The sequence below is a fragment of the Ambystoma mexicanum genome, chromosome 5q, assembly GCF_040938575.1.
Source record: "Ambystoma mexicanum isolate Mex_15411 chromosome 5q, UKY_AmexF1_1, whole genome shotgun sequence".
Classification (NCBI taxonomy): domain Eukaryota; kingdom Metazoa; phylum Chordata; class Amphibia; order Caudata; family Ambystomatidae; genus Ambystoma; species Ambystoma mexicanum.
Genome location: NC_090933.1, coordinates 879082385 through 879099483, shown reverse-complemented (window position 1 = coordinate 879099483; position 17099 = coordinate 879082385). Strand labels below are relative to the sequence as shown.

Sequence of the window (17099 nt, the reverse complement as noted above, 5' to 3'; positions counted from 1 at the left end):
TCTCTTCTATGTACATCAGTCTTGCTTCATGTGTGACGGTGACGTCACCATTCTTCTCTTCCATTAAGCTGTTCTGTTTCTTCTGGGATTTCATTTAAATGGCCATCGTACTGGCTCATATGCAGGTATGGTTTTCTCAATGGGAACCTTGCTTCCAGGATTCTCTTTGGTATCTTTATGTTCAATGGTTTTGCTAGTGTCTCGCACTGTTTCCCAACATATAGGCAATATGGGCGAGGTGGTTGAGGTGGGGGTACTTGGCTCCTTCTCTACAATGGACTAAGAGTCACTACGGTGAGTAACTTATTTCTAGGGATCTGTGCCCGGAAGAGGGGGGATCCAGGGGCGAACAAATCACCCAAAGTTCGAGAAAAGGAACTGTTTATTTAATTAGGTTGAATACGATTTTTAAGGGGTCAGCGCCCAGGAGAGGGGGACCCAGGGGTGAAGCCATCACCCAAGGTAAATGTGAAGCAGAACTTTGCTTTTGTTTGTTGGATACATCCGGCCTCGAAGGCAAGATACCTTTGTTAAGAGACTTAACCATCAGAGAACCTGATAACTGTTACGGAACTGTCGGCTCATGCTTGGAAAGCTTGAGCGTGTGCTGTGCTCAGAAGTCCGACCTTATCCCGTGCTCAAAACATGGGGAAGGGAGACCCCTGGCTAAAGCCCATCCTGACATATGATTTGAGAATACTGCTTTCTTTCTTATGAATCCTATCCCACACTCTTTGTAATTAGCTTAAGGATTGGCAATAGGTTTTTCTTAGTATAGGCCCTTTTTATTTGACACAACGGCACTAGGACTGCCTTATTTTCATTTGATGGTCGAAGCTTGCTCCCATTTTAGACTTGGCTTTAGTTTAGGCGTTTTTCCACCCTGCATTTATAGTTTATTAAACACCATTGACCTGTGTTCACTTGTCTTTCTTTACTGTTGCCACCACAAGCTCCTTACACTTCCCAGAGAAAAAGTTGTAATTCAGACCTGGCCTTCAGCACCTGTCTCTCTTGTTGGTCGACTGTCACCAAGTTCTGCGATGGTCCCAGGGTCTGCCAACAGGGTCCCCATCCCTCCTCGCAAGGAAGAGCTGTAACACAGGCTAGCCAGAGCTCCAGGGCCATCAGGGGCGAGGGGGCGTTTAGCGCCTGTCTTCCATGTTGGGCGAACCATCCCCAAGTTCAGAGGCGGTAACATGGAGCCGCAGCAGGGTCCCCATGCCTCCCTGGAGGGAAAACCTGTAACATTGGCCAGCCAGAGCTCCAGGACGGCAAGGGTTGCGGTCTCCGAGCTTGGGTGCCTGTCACCCATGTTGGGCGACAATCCCCAAGTCCAGGGTCAGTCTCAGTGAGCCCCCCTGGTAGGGGGCTCATCTCCTCCCGGAGGGAAATACTGTAACACAAGCCAGCCAGAGCTCCGTGGCGGCCGGCGTTGCAGGCTACGGGCTTGGGCTTCTGTCTCCCTTGTTGGTCAACCATCCCCAAGTACAGCGGCGGTCCCAGGGAGCCCTGGCAGGGTCCCCATCCTTCCCTGAAGGGAAAACCTGTTACGGAGGCCAGCCAGAACTCCTGGATGGTCAGGGGTGATGTACCCAATCTTTGGCACCGGTCTCCCATGTTGGGCAACCTCCCCAAGTACAGCAGCAATCCCATTGAGATCCGGCACGGCCCCCCTCAGGGGTGATGTCCCCAGACTTGGGCACCTGTCTCCCTTATTGGTCGACGGTCCCCAAGTTCAGCAGCAGTCCCAGGCCGCACCAGCAGGAAAACCTGTAACTCAGCCAGCCAGAATTCCTGGATGGTCGGGGGTGATTTCTCCAGCCTTGAGCGCCTGTCTCCCATGTGGGACGACCGTCCCCAGGTCCATTGGTGGTCCTGGGGACCCCTGGCGGCATCCCTGTCCCTGGCCCATTACAGACTTTCCCTCCATGAAGGGATGGAGGACTCTGGCAGGGCTCCCCGGGACAGCTGTTGAGCTTGGAGGCCGTCCACCCAAATGGGAGACAGGCACCCATGGGCGGGAACATCACCCCTGACTCCTGGAGCTCTGGCTGTGCTGCGTTACAGCCTTTCCATCTGGGGAGGGATGTGAACCTTGCCGGGGCTCCCTAGGACTGCTGCTGGGATTGGGGATGGTCAACCCACATGGGACACAAGCGCCTAAGGCAACTGGCAGCACGCCCGGCCGTCCTGGAGCTCTTACTGTGCTGTATTAGCTTTCCCCTCTGCAGAAGGACAGGGACCCCTCCGGGGCTTCCTGCGACCGCCGTTGGGCTTGGGGACGGTCGACCCACATAGGAGACAGGTGCCCAGGGCCAGGGACATCAACCCCCACCCTCCTGGAGCTGTGGCTGCTCTGCCTTACATCTAATCCCTCCAGGGAGGGATGTGGACCTTGCCAGGGCTCCCTGGGACCGCCGCTGGGCTTGGGGACGGTCAACCCACATGGGAGACAGGCACCCAAGGCCAGGGACAGCACCCCCAGCCGTCCTGGACCTCTGGCTGGGCTCAGTTACAGCGTTTCCCTCCAGTGAGGAATGCAGACCCTGTTGGGGCTCCCTGGGACTGCCGCTGGGCTTGGGGACAGTATACCCTTTTTATTTTCCACCTAGGTAAACTCTAGATCAGTTGCACACGCTACGGAGATAGCTGACCTCGTTGTAGCAGTGTTAGGCAGAATCCTGTGCAGTTCCCTTCGGGAGCTCTACAGAAGATTAAGACTACATGTGAGAGCAATAAATCCCCTTTGGTATCAGTCTGTACCACAAAGATTCAGTTGGTAGCCGTGGCTGATCAGTCAGACTTATCTCAAGAGGGAGATGAGCAGTATTCATAGTTTACACAATAGGCCTACAGTACTGTGGCACAAGGAAACACTGACCAAAGCTTTGTATTAAAAAGTAGCTATATATTTATTTTATACACTTCTAATAAAACACATGTATCACAGTCATCAAGCAATTTAAATTCAGTCAAAGGAAAAATATACACACTCCCAAGTTAAGTTGTAGACCAAGTGAAAACTGAGCAAAACGGCGCAGTGAAAACCACACACAAGGGATAGTCTACCAATTCCTCACAAGGGAGGGAAAGCACAAGTTATATAGAAATAGTTTCTTACACACCCTAGCAACACTTCACATAAGTTTGTTAACCAGTTTAACAAGACAGTGCATCAGTATAGGCAATACTGAAATGAAAACTGAGCAAAACGGCATTTCACAAGGTTTAGAAAGGGGAAGAAAAGGGTAGTTATAAGAAGTAGGTGCACCAACACAGTTCTAGTTGAGAATCAATCTAGAGAAGGCAGTTCTAACAAATGTAGCCAGAGTCAGTAGGCCTGTGCCAGAGTCAGTGGTACAGGGCAAGGGCCCAGGAGCAAAATGTTCTTGTAGCTGCAGTCAAGTCTTTGGTTAACAATTTTGAAAAGGTGGATGCAGACGTTGAAAGACAATGTTAAGAGAGAGGGGCGGCCAACCCAACAGGTAGTTAAAGGATTTAAAACCCCTTTAGTGCTACCTCTAAGAAAGGGCGGCCTGGCTGAACAATGTACCTTTAAATGAAGAAGTGGCTCCTGCGGTGGCGGTTGTTCCTGGTAGTTCCTGCAGTTCGGGTGATCCAGCAGAGGAAGAGAGGCTCTCGTCATGGAGAAAGGTTCGAGTTACTGCACTACCGAGGGATGAAATCAGCTGCGGTGCTGCACGGCGAATAAAAGGTACGCTCCTTTAAATCGCGGTCCGAGTGGACTGGTGTCTGGCTATCCGGCCTCCGAGTACAGGGTACGGGAGATTCGACCAAGGTAAGTCCGGGAAGGCAATTGGCGAACTGGTTGGCCCCACCAGCTCAAGGGAAGGAGGCTCTTTCAGATGAAGATCTTCTCTCGTCGTGTGGAGAAAAGTGGCGAGACGCTGCAGCAGGGCATCACCGGTGGTTCAGTCGTTGCAGGTGTCTTTGGCTTCTCTCCTCTTCAGCTTCTTAGTTCCAGTGGCAACGTCTTGCTCTTCCAGTCCTCAGGACCCTGCTTTGATGCAAAAAGATCCCCTTTCATACAGCCTAGCTGTCACTCACACAGTGAAGTGGTTATCTTGGCGGGAGACCCTCCAACCTATCAGGATAGAGTGCGACATGGGTTGCTGAGGCAACCCTGTCCAGGGGTCCTACTCCCTCTCCCTCACAATGGACCCACCCCAGACTCAGTGGCGCTGAAAGCAGGGCTTCTCGGTAGAAGCCCACCAAAAGGATGAACAAATGATCCCCGACCTGGGTTAGGAGTTTAGAGAAAGACACGAGAAAGAAGTTATATTAAAGTTCTGGCAAATAAAACCTACCGGAGTCAAGTTAATATTAAAATGCAGCGGCGTTATTTTAGAGGCTGTCAGAAAAAGTGGTAGCCTCGAACAACGGGAAAATCCCAAGGGGGAATATTCGTGGTCGAATATTTATGGTAGTAACCACTACCACCAGCCAGAAACTTTTGAGAGAAGGACTGTACGGTACCCTCTCCAAAATAAACATAAGGGAAAAACTATTAACCCTTTCCAGTACCTCCATAGTAAGATGGGTTGTACTGGTTTAGTTCATAGGATTTGACTAGTAAAGTCAATTGGGACTTTACATGCCCTGGGAGACAGTAGTCAGTCCCAGGGTATGGAGTCTGTTTGGGGGTTGCTACGACACCCCTGTGTCACTGCACTGAGGGTGCTGTGTAACACATGTGAATAAAGATGGTTCCTATGGGGTTGAGAAAATCCCATACACATTGAACACAAAAATATCCTAAGAGTGGGAAAAAGAGTCTCGCTCTTATCAATAAAAGAAACCATCCCTTCGAATCCAAGAAAGCTGCTGGGGGACTCTATAGGTAAGGGAAATTAGCCATAAAATGAAAATTCTCCCTAACAAGCAGAAAACTACGACTTCTTAGCCATCAATGAATCTTGACTACACGATGCAGCAGGTCCTGCCCTTAAAGTAGCAGTCCCTGACTAATATATTATTCTTAGAGCAGATAGACGTGAGTCACGAGGAGGAGGTATAGCCATTATCACCAAAGCAAATCTATCCATGAGATTTGCCACGTCTCCTGACTTCGAATCATGTGAATCCCTCTCAGCCAAAATACTGATCGCTAATTCCCAAACTCATCTATCTCGTATATAGACCGCCAAGCCCCATTGGCACTTTTAATGAAGAAATCTCCACCATTCTGTCAGACAATTTAAAAAACTCCTCACAAACGTTATTGCTGGGGGATCTCAATCTGGGATTCAACGACCCAAAAGACCATCAAGCAACTACCATGGCTAACATCCTGGTAGAACTTGGTTTCACTCAGAGTGTGAACTCTCCAGCACACAACAAGGGTAGAATACTTGATTGGGTGGCGGACCATAACTGTAACGCCTCAATCAATACTATCACCCCCCCCCCCCCGAAATATGGACAGACCACCACCTTATATCATTTACGCTGGCACCTAAAAGGCCCACATTAACCAGAAACAAAAAGAATATCACAATAGATAAACTTCTCCCCAGCATCCTACCTTCTCTCAACTCACTACCAGACATGGACCCCAACTCATTAGTTGATGAATATAATAAAATGATGACAACCTCTCGAGAAAGAGTAAGCCTATAAATCACCTTAACACCTGGTTTACCCCTCACTTGAAAAGCATGAGGATAGATGGATAAGAGAAAATGTGAAACTGCATGGAGATCCCTTCCCTCTGCTGAAAACAAAACTAACTCAACATATCAGCACAATACAAGAAAGACATCACACTGGCGAAACAGGAAACCTATAACAATAGAATCTTGCAAGCTAACTCTAGCATGAAAGAAATATTTGCAATATTAAAAGAACTAGAAACTCCTATCCCAGCACAAGATAGCTGTGTCAAAGACAAAACATGGTGTTTGAATATTCAGCAGGATCTAGTCAACAAAGTGTCTAACCTTCAGAATAAGATGGCACTTAAGAAAGCCTCCCTAACATCACCGACCACACCCAACATAACACCCTTGCCCCCATCCAAACAATGAACTAGATTCAGCTTTCTAAAGTCTCTATTTTCAAGGTTGAGAAGGTCTTACACTCACTCAAACCCTCAAATTGCCAGGGTGACCAATAACCAGCACAACTAATCATGGACGCGACTCGAGAGCATCACCTTTTATCTCAAAGCTGATCAAGGCCTCCTCATCAAGGCACGATCCCATGCAACCTTAAAGAGTCTTGTGTACTCCCTCTCCTAAAAAAAAAAAAAAAACACACTAGACCGACTAACTACAGGCCCATCACAACAGTGCCATTTCTCCTAAACATTTTAGGCAAGATAGCATACATCCAAATTCAGAAATGCCTGGAACTTAACCAACTTCTAGGTGCCCAACAAACCAGTTACCGGCCACAACACAGCTCAGAAACAGCATTAATTGATCTCGAGGCCCATATTGATGAGCTGAGAGACCATGGAAAATCAGCGATGCTTCTGTTAGGGAGAATTCTCTGTTAAGGCTAATTTCCCAAACCTAGTGAGTCCCCCAGCAGCTTTGCTGGATATTTTGGGGTTTATTTTTTTCTCCTGCTAAGAGTGAGACTCTATTTCTCCCACTCTTAGACATGATTTTAGATATCCTTTGACTTCGTAATGTGTTTTATGGGCTATGGGTTCTTTTACTCCATAGGGTTTCATGTGGTTTTTGGTAAGTGTTACACAGCACCCTCAGTGCAGTGACACAGGGGTGTCATAGTGACCCCCAAACATAGACTCCCTACCCTGGGACTGACTATCTCCCAGGGCATGTAAAGTCACCATTGACTTTACTAGTCTTAAATTGGGAACATAACCAGTACAAACCATCATAGTGTGGAAGTACTGGTAGAGGTAATTAGATTGCTCCTGGGTCTGTTTTTCGAGGGGGCACTGTGCAGTCCCCCCTCGTCGAGTTTCTGGCTGGTGGCAGTGGTTACCACGCGAAATATTCCACCGGAATATTTTCTATGGGATTTTCCCATTCATTTTAAACGCACCACTTTTTGGTGCAATGTTAAAGATACCGCTGGGTTATTTATTTAATATTTATTCCCCGGTTAGGTCTGGTTGCCAGGACTCTGTTTTAAAATGGTGTTTGTGTTCGCCTCTGTAACTCCAACCCAAATCGAGCCCTTTGTTCCACTTTTTGGCGGGCTTCTACACAGAAGCCTCCAAAAGTGGTGCCACTCTGTCTGGGTCTACAGGATGTGTGGGAGGGGGGGGGGGGGGGGTTTAGGCTCCCTGGACTTAGTTGCCTTGGCAACTCAAGTCGCACTCTTGTGTGATTGGCCCAGTGGTAAGCCGCCCGGCTCACCACTTAGCATGTTTGAGTGACAGCTAGGACTGATGAATGGGGGGTTTCTGCATAAAAGCAGGGCTATGGGGACTGGAACTTCAGAAGTCGCCACAGGACCAAAGAATCCGAAGAGGGAGAAGCTGAGCCGAACTGCAACAATGACACAACCGGTGGAGCCCTGCTGAACCGCCTCACCACTTCTTCCAATGACAGAGGAGATCTTCATCCCGAAGAGTCTTCTTCCTTTGACTGGTGGGGATAACCAGTTTGCCCGCCTTTTCGCCTTCCCGGATCATCTCGTGCCCGCCTTGCCTGTGCCAAGCACCCCGGCAACCGGGATACCACTTTTTACCACTACCGTGAATAAAAGGGTAGTACCTTTTAACCGGAGAACTCCGCAGCTGGTTTTTTCTTGGCAGTGCAACGAACTTCAGCTTTCCTCCACGTCGAGATCTTCTCTTCCTCTGGACGACGCGGCGACTTGCACCCGCTGCCAGGAACAACTGCCCCCGCTGGAGGATTCTCTCCACTTTCAAGGTACTGTGTCCGCATGGCCTCCCTCGCAACGGTCTGTGTGGGGTGTCTCTTAAATCCTCAATTTACCACTTGGGTTGGCCCTAGACTGGCTAACTGAACTTTTCTGAGCTGAACTAATTCTTTTTTGAACTCTCTGCAAGACTTTTCAAGCCTCTTAAACTGTGTGATCTTGTGGCGCATTTGTGTTCTACTCTCTCTAAGAGGGAGCCTGGCCTCTGAACTTTTTGCTCACAAGTAGACTTTGACTTTCCTGCCTTGCTGGGTGCTTCTAAAGTATTAGTGTTGTGTGCTTTTCTAATTTCTGCCTTTTCCCTCCCTTTTTTAGATAATTTATTAGAGTGCCATCTTTAGTTAAGCGCTCACCTCTGTCTGAAAATAAGTGGTGTTAACTAAGACTTGTCTAATAAGGAATAAGCGATGTATTTATTAATAATGACTGTGTTTTGAACTTGCTTACTTAATAGTGCTGGAGTGTTTCTATAAGTGTCTTTAAATAATTATATACTTTGATACCAAAGCTCTGGTCAGTGTTTGCTTGTGCTGCTGTATTTTGGTACCTATCTTGTATACTCTATATACTGTCTAACTCTTCTTGAGAGAAGTCTGGATGCTCAGCCACAGCTACCAGGTAAATCTGGGTGGTACAGACTGCTACCAATTGGGTTACTGCCAACACCTGTAGTCCTAGGCCTTTTGCAGTGGTCCCTACGGGAACTGCACAGGTTTCTGCCTAACAGCTTCTCCTTCTTGACCTCTCAGCTGCATTTGACCTGGTCGACCAAAAGGTCCTTTGCAGTCACTTGGACTCAGCAGCCCATTTCTCCAAGGAGGCCATAGTCTGGATACAATCCTTCCTCAGCAACAGGACTATGGGAGTCTTCACCCCCTCAGCAGCTGCAGACCTGTGCCCATCACCTGCGGGGTGCCCCAGGGAATCATGTGTCTCTCCGACCTTATATAACATATTCAGTAAGCCCCTTTTTGATGATCTGGACCATCTTGGTATCACCTACACTAACTATGCAGATGATACCCAGATTCTCTTACCGCTTACTGGGGATTATGATAAGGATTTGGGCTTGGTGAAAAGAATTTACAGCATCTTTCAGGCATGGATGGTATCTCATGGTTTCTGCCTGAATGATGATAAAACGGAGCTCATCATCCTTGGCCCTAATTCCCATCTTACAAGACACGGCCCTGATTACTCATCCTTTATCGACGACGGGAACCCCATTAAAGTTTCCAAAGATGTAAAAACCCTTGACTTCTACCTTGATTCCTCCCTTACATTCACCAAACAAGTACATTCTCTGGCTTCCTCCACTGCAGATACATGCAAACTAATCAGAGCTGGAAAACACTTCCTGTCCTCTAACAGTTGTATTATTTTAGCCAGAGCCCTTACCCTGTCCAAACTGGACTACTGTAACACTCTCTAAATTGGTGCCAACAAATGCATCACCAAGAGAACACAGGCACTCCAAAACAATGCCCTCAGAGCGGCCCTAAACATCTCTAGGAAAGAGTATATCTCTGAGACTAGGAGACTTCATAATTGGTTATCCACCCTTGACAAAAGCCGACTGAAAACAGCTTCACTCACCCACAAATGCCTAAATAATAGGGCACCTCACTACCTGATAAAGAATTAACAGAAAATCCTCCAGCAGACCCCCAAGAAAAGTCAATACTAATTGTCTCCTGGTGCCAAGATTCAAATATCTACAATCGGGAGTACTAGCTTCCAGGTTAAGGTAGCACAACTTTGGAACTCCTTGCCACCACCACTAAGAGCTGATCAAACATTTTCTAAATTCAGAGTGAATTTCATTAACTGGCTTAAAGATGACAATCTTGCCTTGTAAACGGCAGCTATCTGCCTTGTTAATGACATGCTTGCCTGTAGTGTGACATAGCCTATTATATGCTGGCATCTGTTTCTACTCTTCCTGTATTTTCTGTATATTATGTATATTATGTATTAGTCTGTATTTTCTGTATATTATGCCTGTATATCCTGACTTTCACCTTATGTCACTTTGTAACCAAGCTGAAAGAATTATTTTCTCCTCTGCGCCCTGGTACCCTTGGGTCTGGTGTGCATTATATATAAACAAACACACACATATGAGTTACCGTTTTCGTTGGGACACCTCTGGGAAGGTAGGACATGTGCTGTTGCCGGCGTGTTTGTGGTTTCCTGGTGGTAAATGTCTCAATTATGTTTTTCCATTCTAAATTTTGGACTTTGCCAGGCATTGTGGGTAATACATTCTAGGGCGATTTGTGCAAGTTAGACCTCTCTGGATTCCCACGGGTGCCTTCTTTTGAGAACTGCATGGGGTTCCTCGTTTTCCTTGGTGGCTGCAATACCCAAGGCCGAAATCTGTAGGTTGTCCACAAGACCAAAATCCTAAAAATGTCCTCTTCCCAGACCCTTTGGTATACCAGTGGTTTAGCCTTTTCCCTTTGCTCCCAGGTAGATGCACCCACACATTTTCATCGGGACACCTGTCGGAATGTGGGGAGGTAGGACATTTGTTGTTTTCTCTTTCTTTTGATAAAATGTTCATACATTTGCTACTGCACTTTGTTATACAACCCTTTCATTTCCCAAATCTAACCCACATTTAGTCGCTTCTTTATGCACTGTATGCTTTTGTAACCTGCACAAGTCACTTATCCCTCAAAAGGTCTGCCTGTGCTCTTTCAAAAAAAAGAATGCCTGCCATTCCTCACCAGCTGTGTGTTCTTTATTTTCACATACTATATATGTCTGTTTAGGCCGTCAGCATAAAAATCCTGTGTACCATGGCTCTGTTTTTGTCTTGTGGTATTGCTTGTTTTGTGAAACATTACAAAAAATGTGTGATTTCCTAACTAGAAGAGTCTGGCGGGGTGGATTGGGGGGAATGTAGCGGTGCATTGCTTTTCTCAATATTCACAAAAGCCATTAACTTACATGTCCAACACATACCTTTTTTCTGTCCATTTTCCAATTTTTTTTTCCGAAACTATGAAATTTGACCTACATAGTTGTTGCCTGACCTGCACAAATGACCCCTTCCTAAACTTGGATTTTTGTCTAGCTTTCAGAAATGTATGCCCTTCTGTCTTCCCATTCGGCTTTCCTACCCTCCTCTTCCAATCCGTCCACGTATGTCTTATTGGGGGAAAAAAGGGAAAAATCGCCTACCTCTCATAAAACATGCGGTAACCTTATAAAAAAATGTTTTGTTTCTACTCGACCTGTTCTTAAAAGCTTGGAAAATGGCAAATTCGGAACTGCAAAATATTTGTTCCTAGCTCTTACAAGGAAAAAAACACAGGCTTCTTTGTACATCATTTTATTGGCATTTTCTGAAAAAAACATAATGTGCTCTTTGTTTGCTTTTTTTCTCTCACCACCATACAACAAACTAGGATTTCTTGCTGGCATTCTGACCTACATGTGGGAAGAAAAGTGGCCATATTTGACAGATATCTCATGTAACAAAAATGTTACACAGGGTTGAATAGCGACGTACTGAAATCTCCAAAAAAGGGCTCAGCACTGAAAGGGAAACACACAGCAGTTAAGGGGTTAAAGCAGTAATATTGACCTATCTTGGTGTTAAACTTCAAATCTAAAGAAAACAGTTCTATCGAATGGGACGGGTTTCAAGATGGCAGGTGCATGTTTTGTCTAAAAACAAGGAAGAAATTTACTGAAGAAATCTGCACCTGCCAACACGGAGAAAACCCATTAAAATGAACTAAACCTTCATCTGTATGGCAGCCAGCACATGCAACAACCAAGGTGGTTGAGCATGTGTTTTTTAGCACAACACAGTGCACCAGAGACGATTTGGAAAGCGCGGTCAGACCAACTGGCTTCTTGAAACCCGTCCCATTCGATATAACTGTGTTTTCTTTAGTGTGACAACGATTTTGGGCAACACAGTTGGAATCCCCACAAATAGTCCCTTTGTTCTGTTTAAAACTTCAAATCTAAACAAACTATTAAAAAGGCATGATTTTCATACAGAATCTTTGAAGTTGGGAAGTGAAATTAGTTATTTATACAACACTGTAGAAAAGTAGTATCCACTAATATTTGTCAGCATTCACTAAAAATTAATGGTTAAAATGTGAATTGTTTCCTAAGTTTGGGCAGTTCTGAAATACTCTTTTAGGTGACCGGTATATTCTCTGAAGACAATAAAAACAGTGTTAATTGGGTGTTACTTGCAATGTTTTATTCTTCTGATAATGACTTTGTGTCAGTTACTGTTATTATTGTTTCTTTTAGAGCTTGGCAAGTGGCTTGAACCTTTAAGAAACATTCGATTAGAAATGGGTTGCATCTCCAGTCTCATTGAGTACATAAAACAGGTTGGTGGTAAATTTGTACTTCACAAAACCTTCACATTTTTTGCCTAACTTTTTGTTTTCCAGAAAGGAAGCAAAGAGTAACAATGATATATGTGAACCTCTCTAAAATATTAAATAAATATTATGCCCACATTTCAGGCACATCGATGGGCTCAGCAATGGCACTGGCGTATTCATGTACTACTTTGAGAAAAGGCACATCCTAGAAAATACCAATTAGTCTAACAATTTGGTAATCTGGAGGAGGTACATAGATGATATTTTTGGTACATGGTCAGGTGCCAAACCCTGACTGAGGGATTTCTTTAACTATCTTAATGAGATTCAGCCTCACATTAAATTCACCATGGATATAGGAGAGCCCTACTTACACTTTCTCGATGTACAGTTAAAAATAACTGAGACAGGATAGCACAGGAGCAACGGGCTGGTCTTGGAAGCAAAACCACGCAGAGCAACAGAAGTTCGAAATCCTCGATCTACTCTTAGAAACCGAACTTTGGTATTAAGAACGTTATAAAAAAAACAATTAAAATAAAATTAAACCATAGACAGACGTATCAAGAGAATAATTACAAGTACAGAATCTCTTGAAATGGAATATACCAATCCGAAAGAACACTTTAAGTCGAGAGGGTATATGTCTGATATTGTAGAACTAGCTAAACAGAAGGCTGATGTAGTTGACAGTGTGTCATTACTACCCCCTTCACAAAAGGACAGGGTGAACCCTCATCTTTATGTCTGAGTTCTTGTGACAAAGCATGCATCTACACAGGATCATTTGTAACAACTGGAATTATTTACACCATGATCCTCTTCAGAATGTGTTCCCATGACCTCTAATGATGGCATATAGAGTGAGCAAACTTTTTAGAGCCAGATTGGGGAGAGCACAAAGTACCCGCCCAGATAGACAAAGAACCTCAACACGGAAGAAAGGCGCATGTTTGGGGTGTAGTAATTTTAACAACATAATTAAGGGTAACACCATCCTATATCTTCACACAGGCCAAAAGATCGCACTCAGGGATTGTTCAATTTACAACAGCACTAGTGTGTATGTGCAATGAAATTCCCATGCATACTCCTATATGTGGGGCGGACAAGTAGGTCTGCAAGAGAAAGGTGGCTGGAGCATGAACCTAACATGCACACTCGCAATTTAAATTCCCCAGTGGCAAATCACTTCAAGGATCATAGATAAAACTTAGCCCAAATCAGGTTCTTGATCTTAGTAGTAGTCTGCACGGGGGACGTGGTTGGCGCCATGGCGGCCGGTTTGGCTCCGTAAAAGCTCCCGGCTGACGCCATGCATCCACTTGAAATCCCCCGGTGATAGCGCACCCTTACAGCATTCAGTAGGTGCGCCTGAAAGCCAAGGCGATGCGGCGCACATCGAGCTAAAAATCATTGCCCGTCGGCACCTGGAACCTGGAGGTCCCCGTGTCTGAACTGGCACCGGGTGCATCGGCAGCCAAAACGGCGGTTACCACCATGCTACGCATCCAGAGGCGGCCGGACACCCCGTAGCGCAGCTGGTCTCGAGACGAGGAAAGCGAGGGAAACAGCGCCCGACCGGAGGAGGCATTGGCAACACTGAACGGGGCCCCCCCCCTGCACACACACACCCAGGGCGGCTGACTCCCAGCAAGCGGCGGACCCGCTCCAGCCCCGACACGCTGGTAGGGAGCAGGACCTGGCGTACCCCCGAGCATGACGACTTGAAACTCCTCGAGTCCCCGACACAGCACGGCTCGCAACTGCTGGCGGTCTGCAGCAACGATCTGGACCCGGCGCACGCAACCTTAGAAGGTATGATGCAGCGAGGGTGAAAGCAGCCCTGAGTCCCTTCCTTCCCTCCACGCTGGATCAAGGCTGGACCCCTCACAGAGCTCCCTCCTCCCATCTGAGCCGCGAGCCAGCCCAGCGCGAAGGACCCTAACTGCCACCAACTGCCAAGCAAGCCCCAGGGCCTCTTGAACACAGACCAGCACTGGCATCCACAACGTGGGACTCCTTTTGACATCCATTGCTAAGCAAGCCCAGGAGCCTCTCTGCAGCATGGCCGCCAGCTCAGCAGGGCAGGGGTCACCATCCTCTGAACGATAGACCGGAACAAAGCCGCCAAGGAGTGGACCCGGCAAGCTCCCGCATCTGGCAGGCAAAAGCACCTCAAGCCCCCCAACACAGCATAGTTCGCAGGCCAACACAGACCTCCAGCAACCGACAACAGTCAGCCGCTGCGCAGCCTGGAAAACCAGCAATAACGCTGTGCAACCTGCGGCCTGGCATCCACAGCGCGGGAAGGTACGACACAGATAGTGAGAGCGGCCCAGGGGCCCCTTCCTCCTACCTACGCTGGTCCAAAGCCGGATCCCCTTAGAACTCCCTCCCCAAGGGGAGAAGCAACTCTGAATCAACTGAGCATAACGGGCTCCGGAAGCCCCCACAACGAAAAGAACCGCGAGGCGGCCCACCGCGACCATCCCCAAGCCCTCATACCGACACCTCCCGCCAAACCAGAGCCCAAGCAAGCTCTGGAACCATCCCTCAGCACGACCCCCCATCTCAGCAGGGGCTTGGGCCTCCGCACGACAGACCACTGGGGGTGAGGAGTTACCACCAGAACAAAGCCACCAACCGGAAACAACTTGCACTGCAGCAAGGCACCCTCACACCCACAGAAGTCCGGACCACCACCAACACCCTAAAAACCCAGAGCATCCAACCACCACCAACTACCAGCAAACCCCTGGCCGCTCCTCACAGCCAGTCCCGGAAGCCGGCCCACGGAATCTCCCGATCAACAACTCTCCTGGGGGGCTCCCCACAGGATCAGGAGCTGAACCACACCAACACCCGGCCAATAGATCACTGAGGGCCCCTGAGCCCTCGCACCAACACCCATCGCCGGACCAAAAGCCGGTCAGGCACTCGCGCACCCTCAGTCACCCTCAGAGACGGCAGGCACCACCTACTAAACCCAAGCCTCAAAGCGGCCATCCTCTGGCGAAAACCAGGTTGCACCTTGCAGTCCAACCAGGAGCTGGGGCCTACAGGACAATAAAACCCTTGGTGGGGAAGCCACTACTGCGGTCCCACGCACCCCACTTCCCCCTTCACGCTGGAGTGGGCCAGAGTCTGCGTAGTCAAAGCTGTCACAGCTCCCCTCATCCTTAAGCCAGAAACTGCTGGACCAGCCCCAAATCTCCACTCTGCGACCTCAGCACACCACACCTCAGCCGGAGACTCGGACCTACACCCATGTCGAAAAAACCAGCGAAGCAAGCAGACATTGCAACTCTCCTATCCACCCCTGCAACAGACAGATCCAGGAGGGCGGACCGCCTAGAACCAGGGGAAACCAACGCTGGAAGCATGCACGCAGAACCACCCCAGGAAGCCCTGACTCGGGCAGTCACGAAATCTGATCTCCAGGACCTCCAAGCTGCATTGACCAAAGAATTCCAGAAGGGCACCGAGGAGGTAAAGAGCACCATCACAGTGCTCAAAGCGAGGGTGGGGGAACTGGAAACAAGAACAACGGAGGCGGAAACCACCCTGTGCGAGCACAGCTACGAAATTGAGAAGGGGGCAGACAGGCTGAGCGGACTAGAAGCCCGCTGTGAAGCACTCAAACTCAGGCAGGAGGACTCGGAGAATTGCTCATGCCGCAACAACATTCGCCTGAGAGGGATCCCCACATCCATTCCGGAGGCGGATATCGAGCATTATGTGAGCGATCTTTTCCGTTTCATAATCACCTTGCCGGACGACTCCCCCGCCCCCATCAGACCCCAGGTGCTCGACAGGGTCCACAACCAACTCCTCGGCCCCGCCGGACGACCTGGCAAGAGTAGACTACTTCAAGGTCAAGGAGGAAATCATGCGGGCGGCTAGGAGCTCCCCGCAAATACAGTTCAGGGATGCCTCAATCTCCATTTACCAAGATCTCGCCGCCACCACACTCCTGAAAAGGAAAGCACTGTAACCAGTGACGGAAGGCTGAGGGAAAAGGGCATATCGTACCATTGGGGCTTCCCCACAGCCCTGATTTTCCTCTGGAACGGGAGCATCCGCCACATACGCAAACTACATGAGGTCGAAAAACTACTGAACCCCACTTCAGGGGGAGAAACCAACAATGAGGAAGCGCCCTCAGACCAAGAAGACCGGCAGGACTCTAATCAGTCCTGATCACAGGTGGAGAGGTGCCGTCGAAGAATCGGGGGACCCCCCACTCAAAGGCAAGCGTCCAAGCAACGATGGCTAAGGTGGGGCGACACCGACACCCAGGTTCCCCCGGAACCGACAAGCATCGCCAAAAACCAGACGCCATCCATTAACACTGGACATGCATCAAACTCTTAAAGTAAAACACTTCAACCTCACACAGAGCTTTAACCGCCATGAAATAGAGGCCTCAGGGTCTCGTCCTCAAAGGATCGCGTTGGCCCAGCCGGAGCCCCTGTTGGTTGAAGGCTGGCCCAGTTGACCAAGTTTTGTTTTAACGGGGGGGATAGAGGGGTGGCGACAAACTCACAATACAGGCCCCAGCTCACCCGACAGCCTTCGGAGCATGATGGTGCCCACCCGCTGCAAACTGCTCACCTTGAAATGGGGTCATCCATTAAGAACCTGACCATGTTCACCTGGAACATCTAGGGCCTCAACTCCCCCAGGAGACGGAAGTCTGTGGAACACCGCCTGACCCAGCTATAGGCGGATGTAGTCTTTCTACAAGAAACCCACCTCCTGGCTGCGGACTAACAGTCAGATACCAAAGGTTCCCTAAAAGATAATTTGCATCCTCTGGCCAGAAAAGAGGAGGGGTGGCAGTTC

General features: G+C 48.3%; 1 protein-coding gene across 1 annotated transcript in view; it reads left to right on the top strand.

The window, feature by feature from the left end:
- The window catches only part of VIRMA (vir like m6A methyltransferase associated), a 1848046-nt gene that overhangs the window by 771479 nt on the left and 1059468 nt on the right, over positions 1-17099 (top strand). The window contains exon 12 of the mRNA XM_069621370.1: positions 12172-12254. Coding sequence (XP_069477471.1) covers positions 12172-12254 — 83 coding nt within the window. The remainder of the gene's footprint in view (positions 1-12171; positions 12255-17099) is intronic.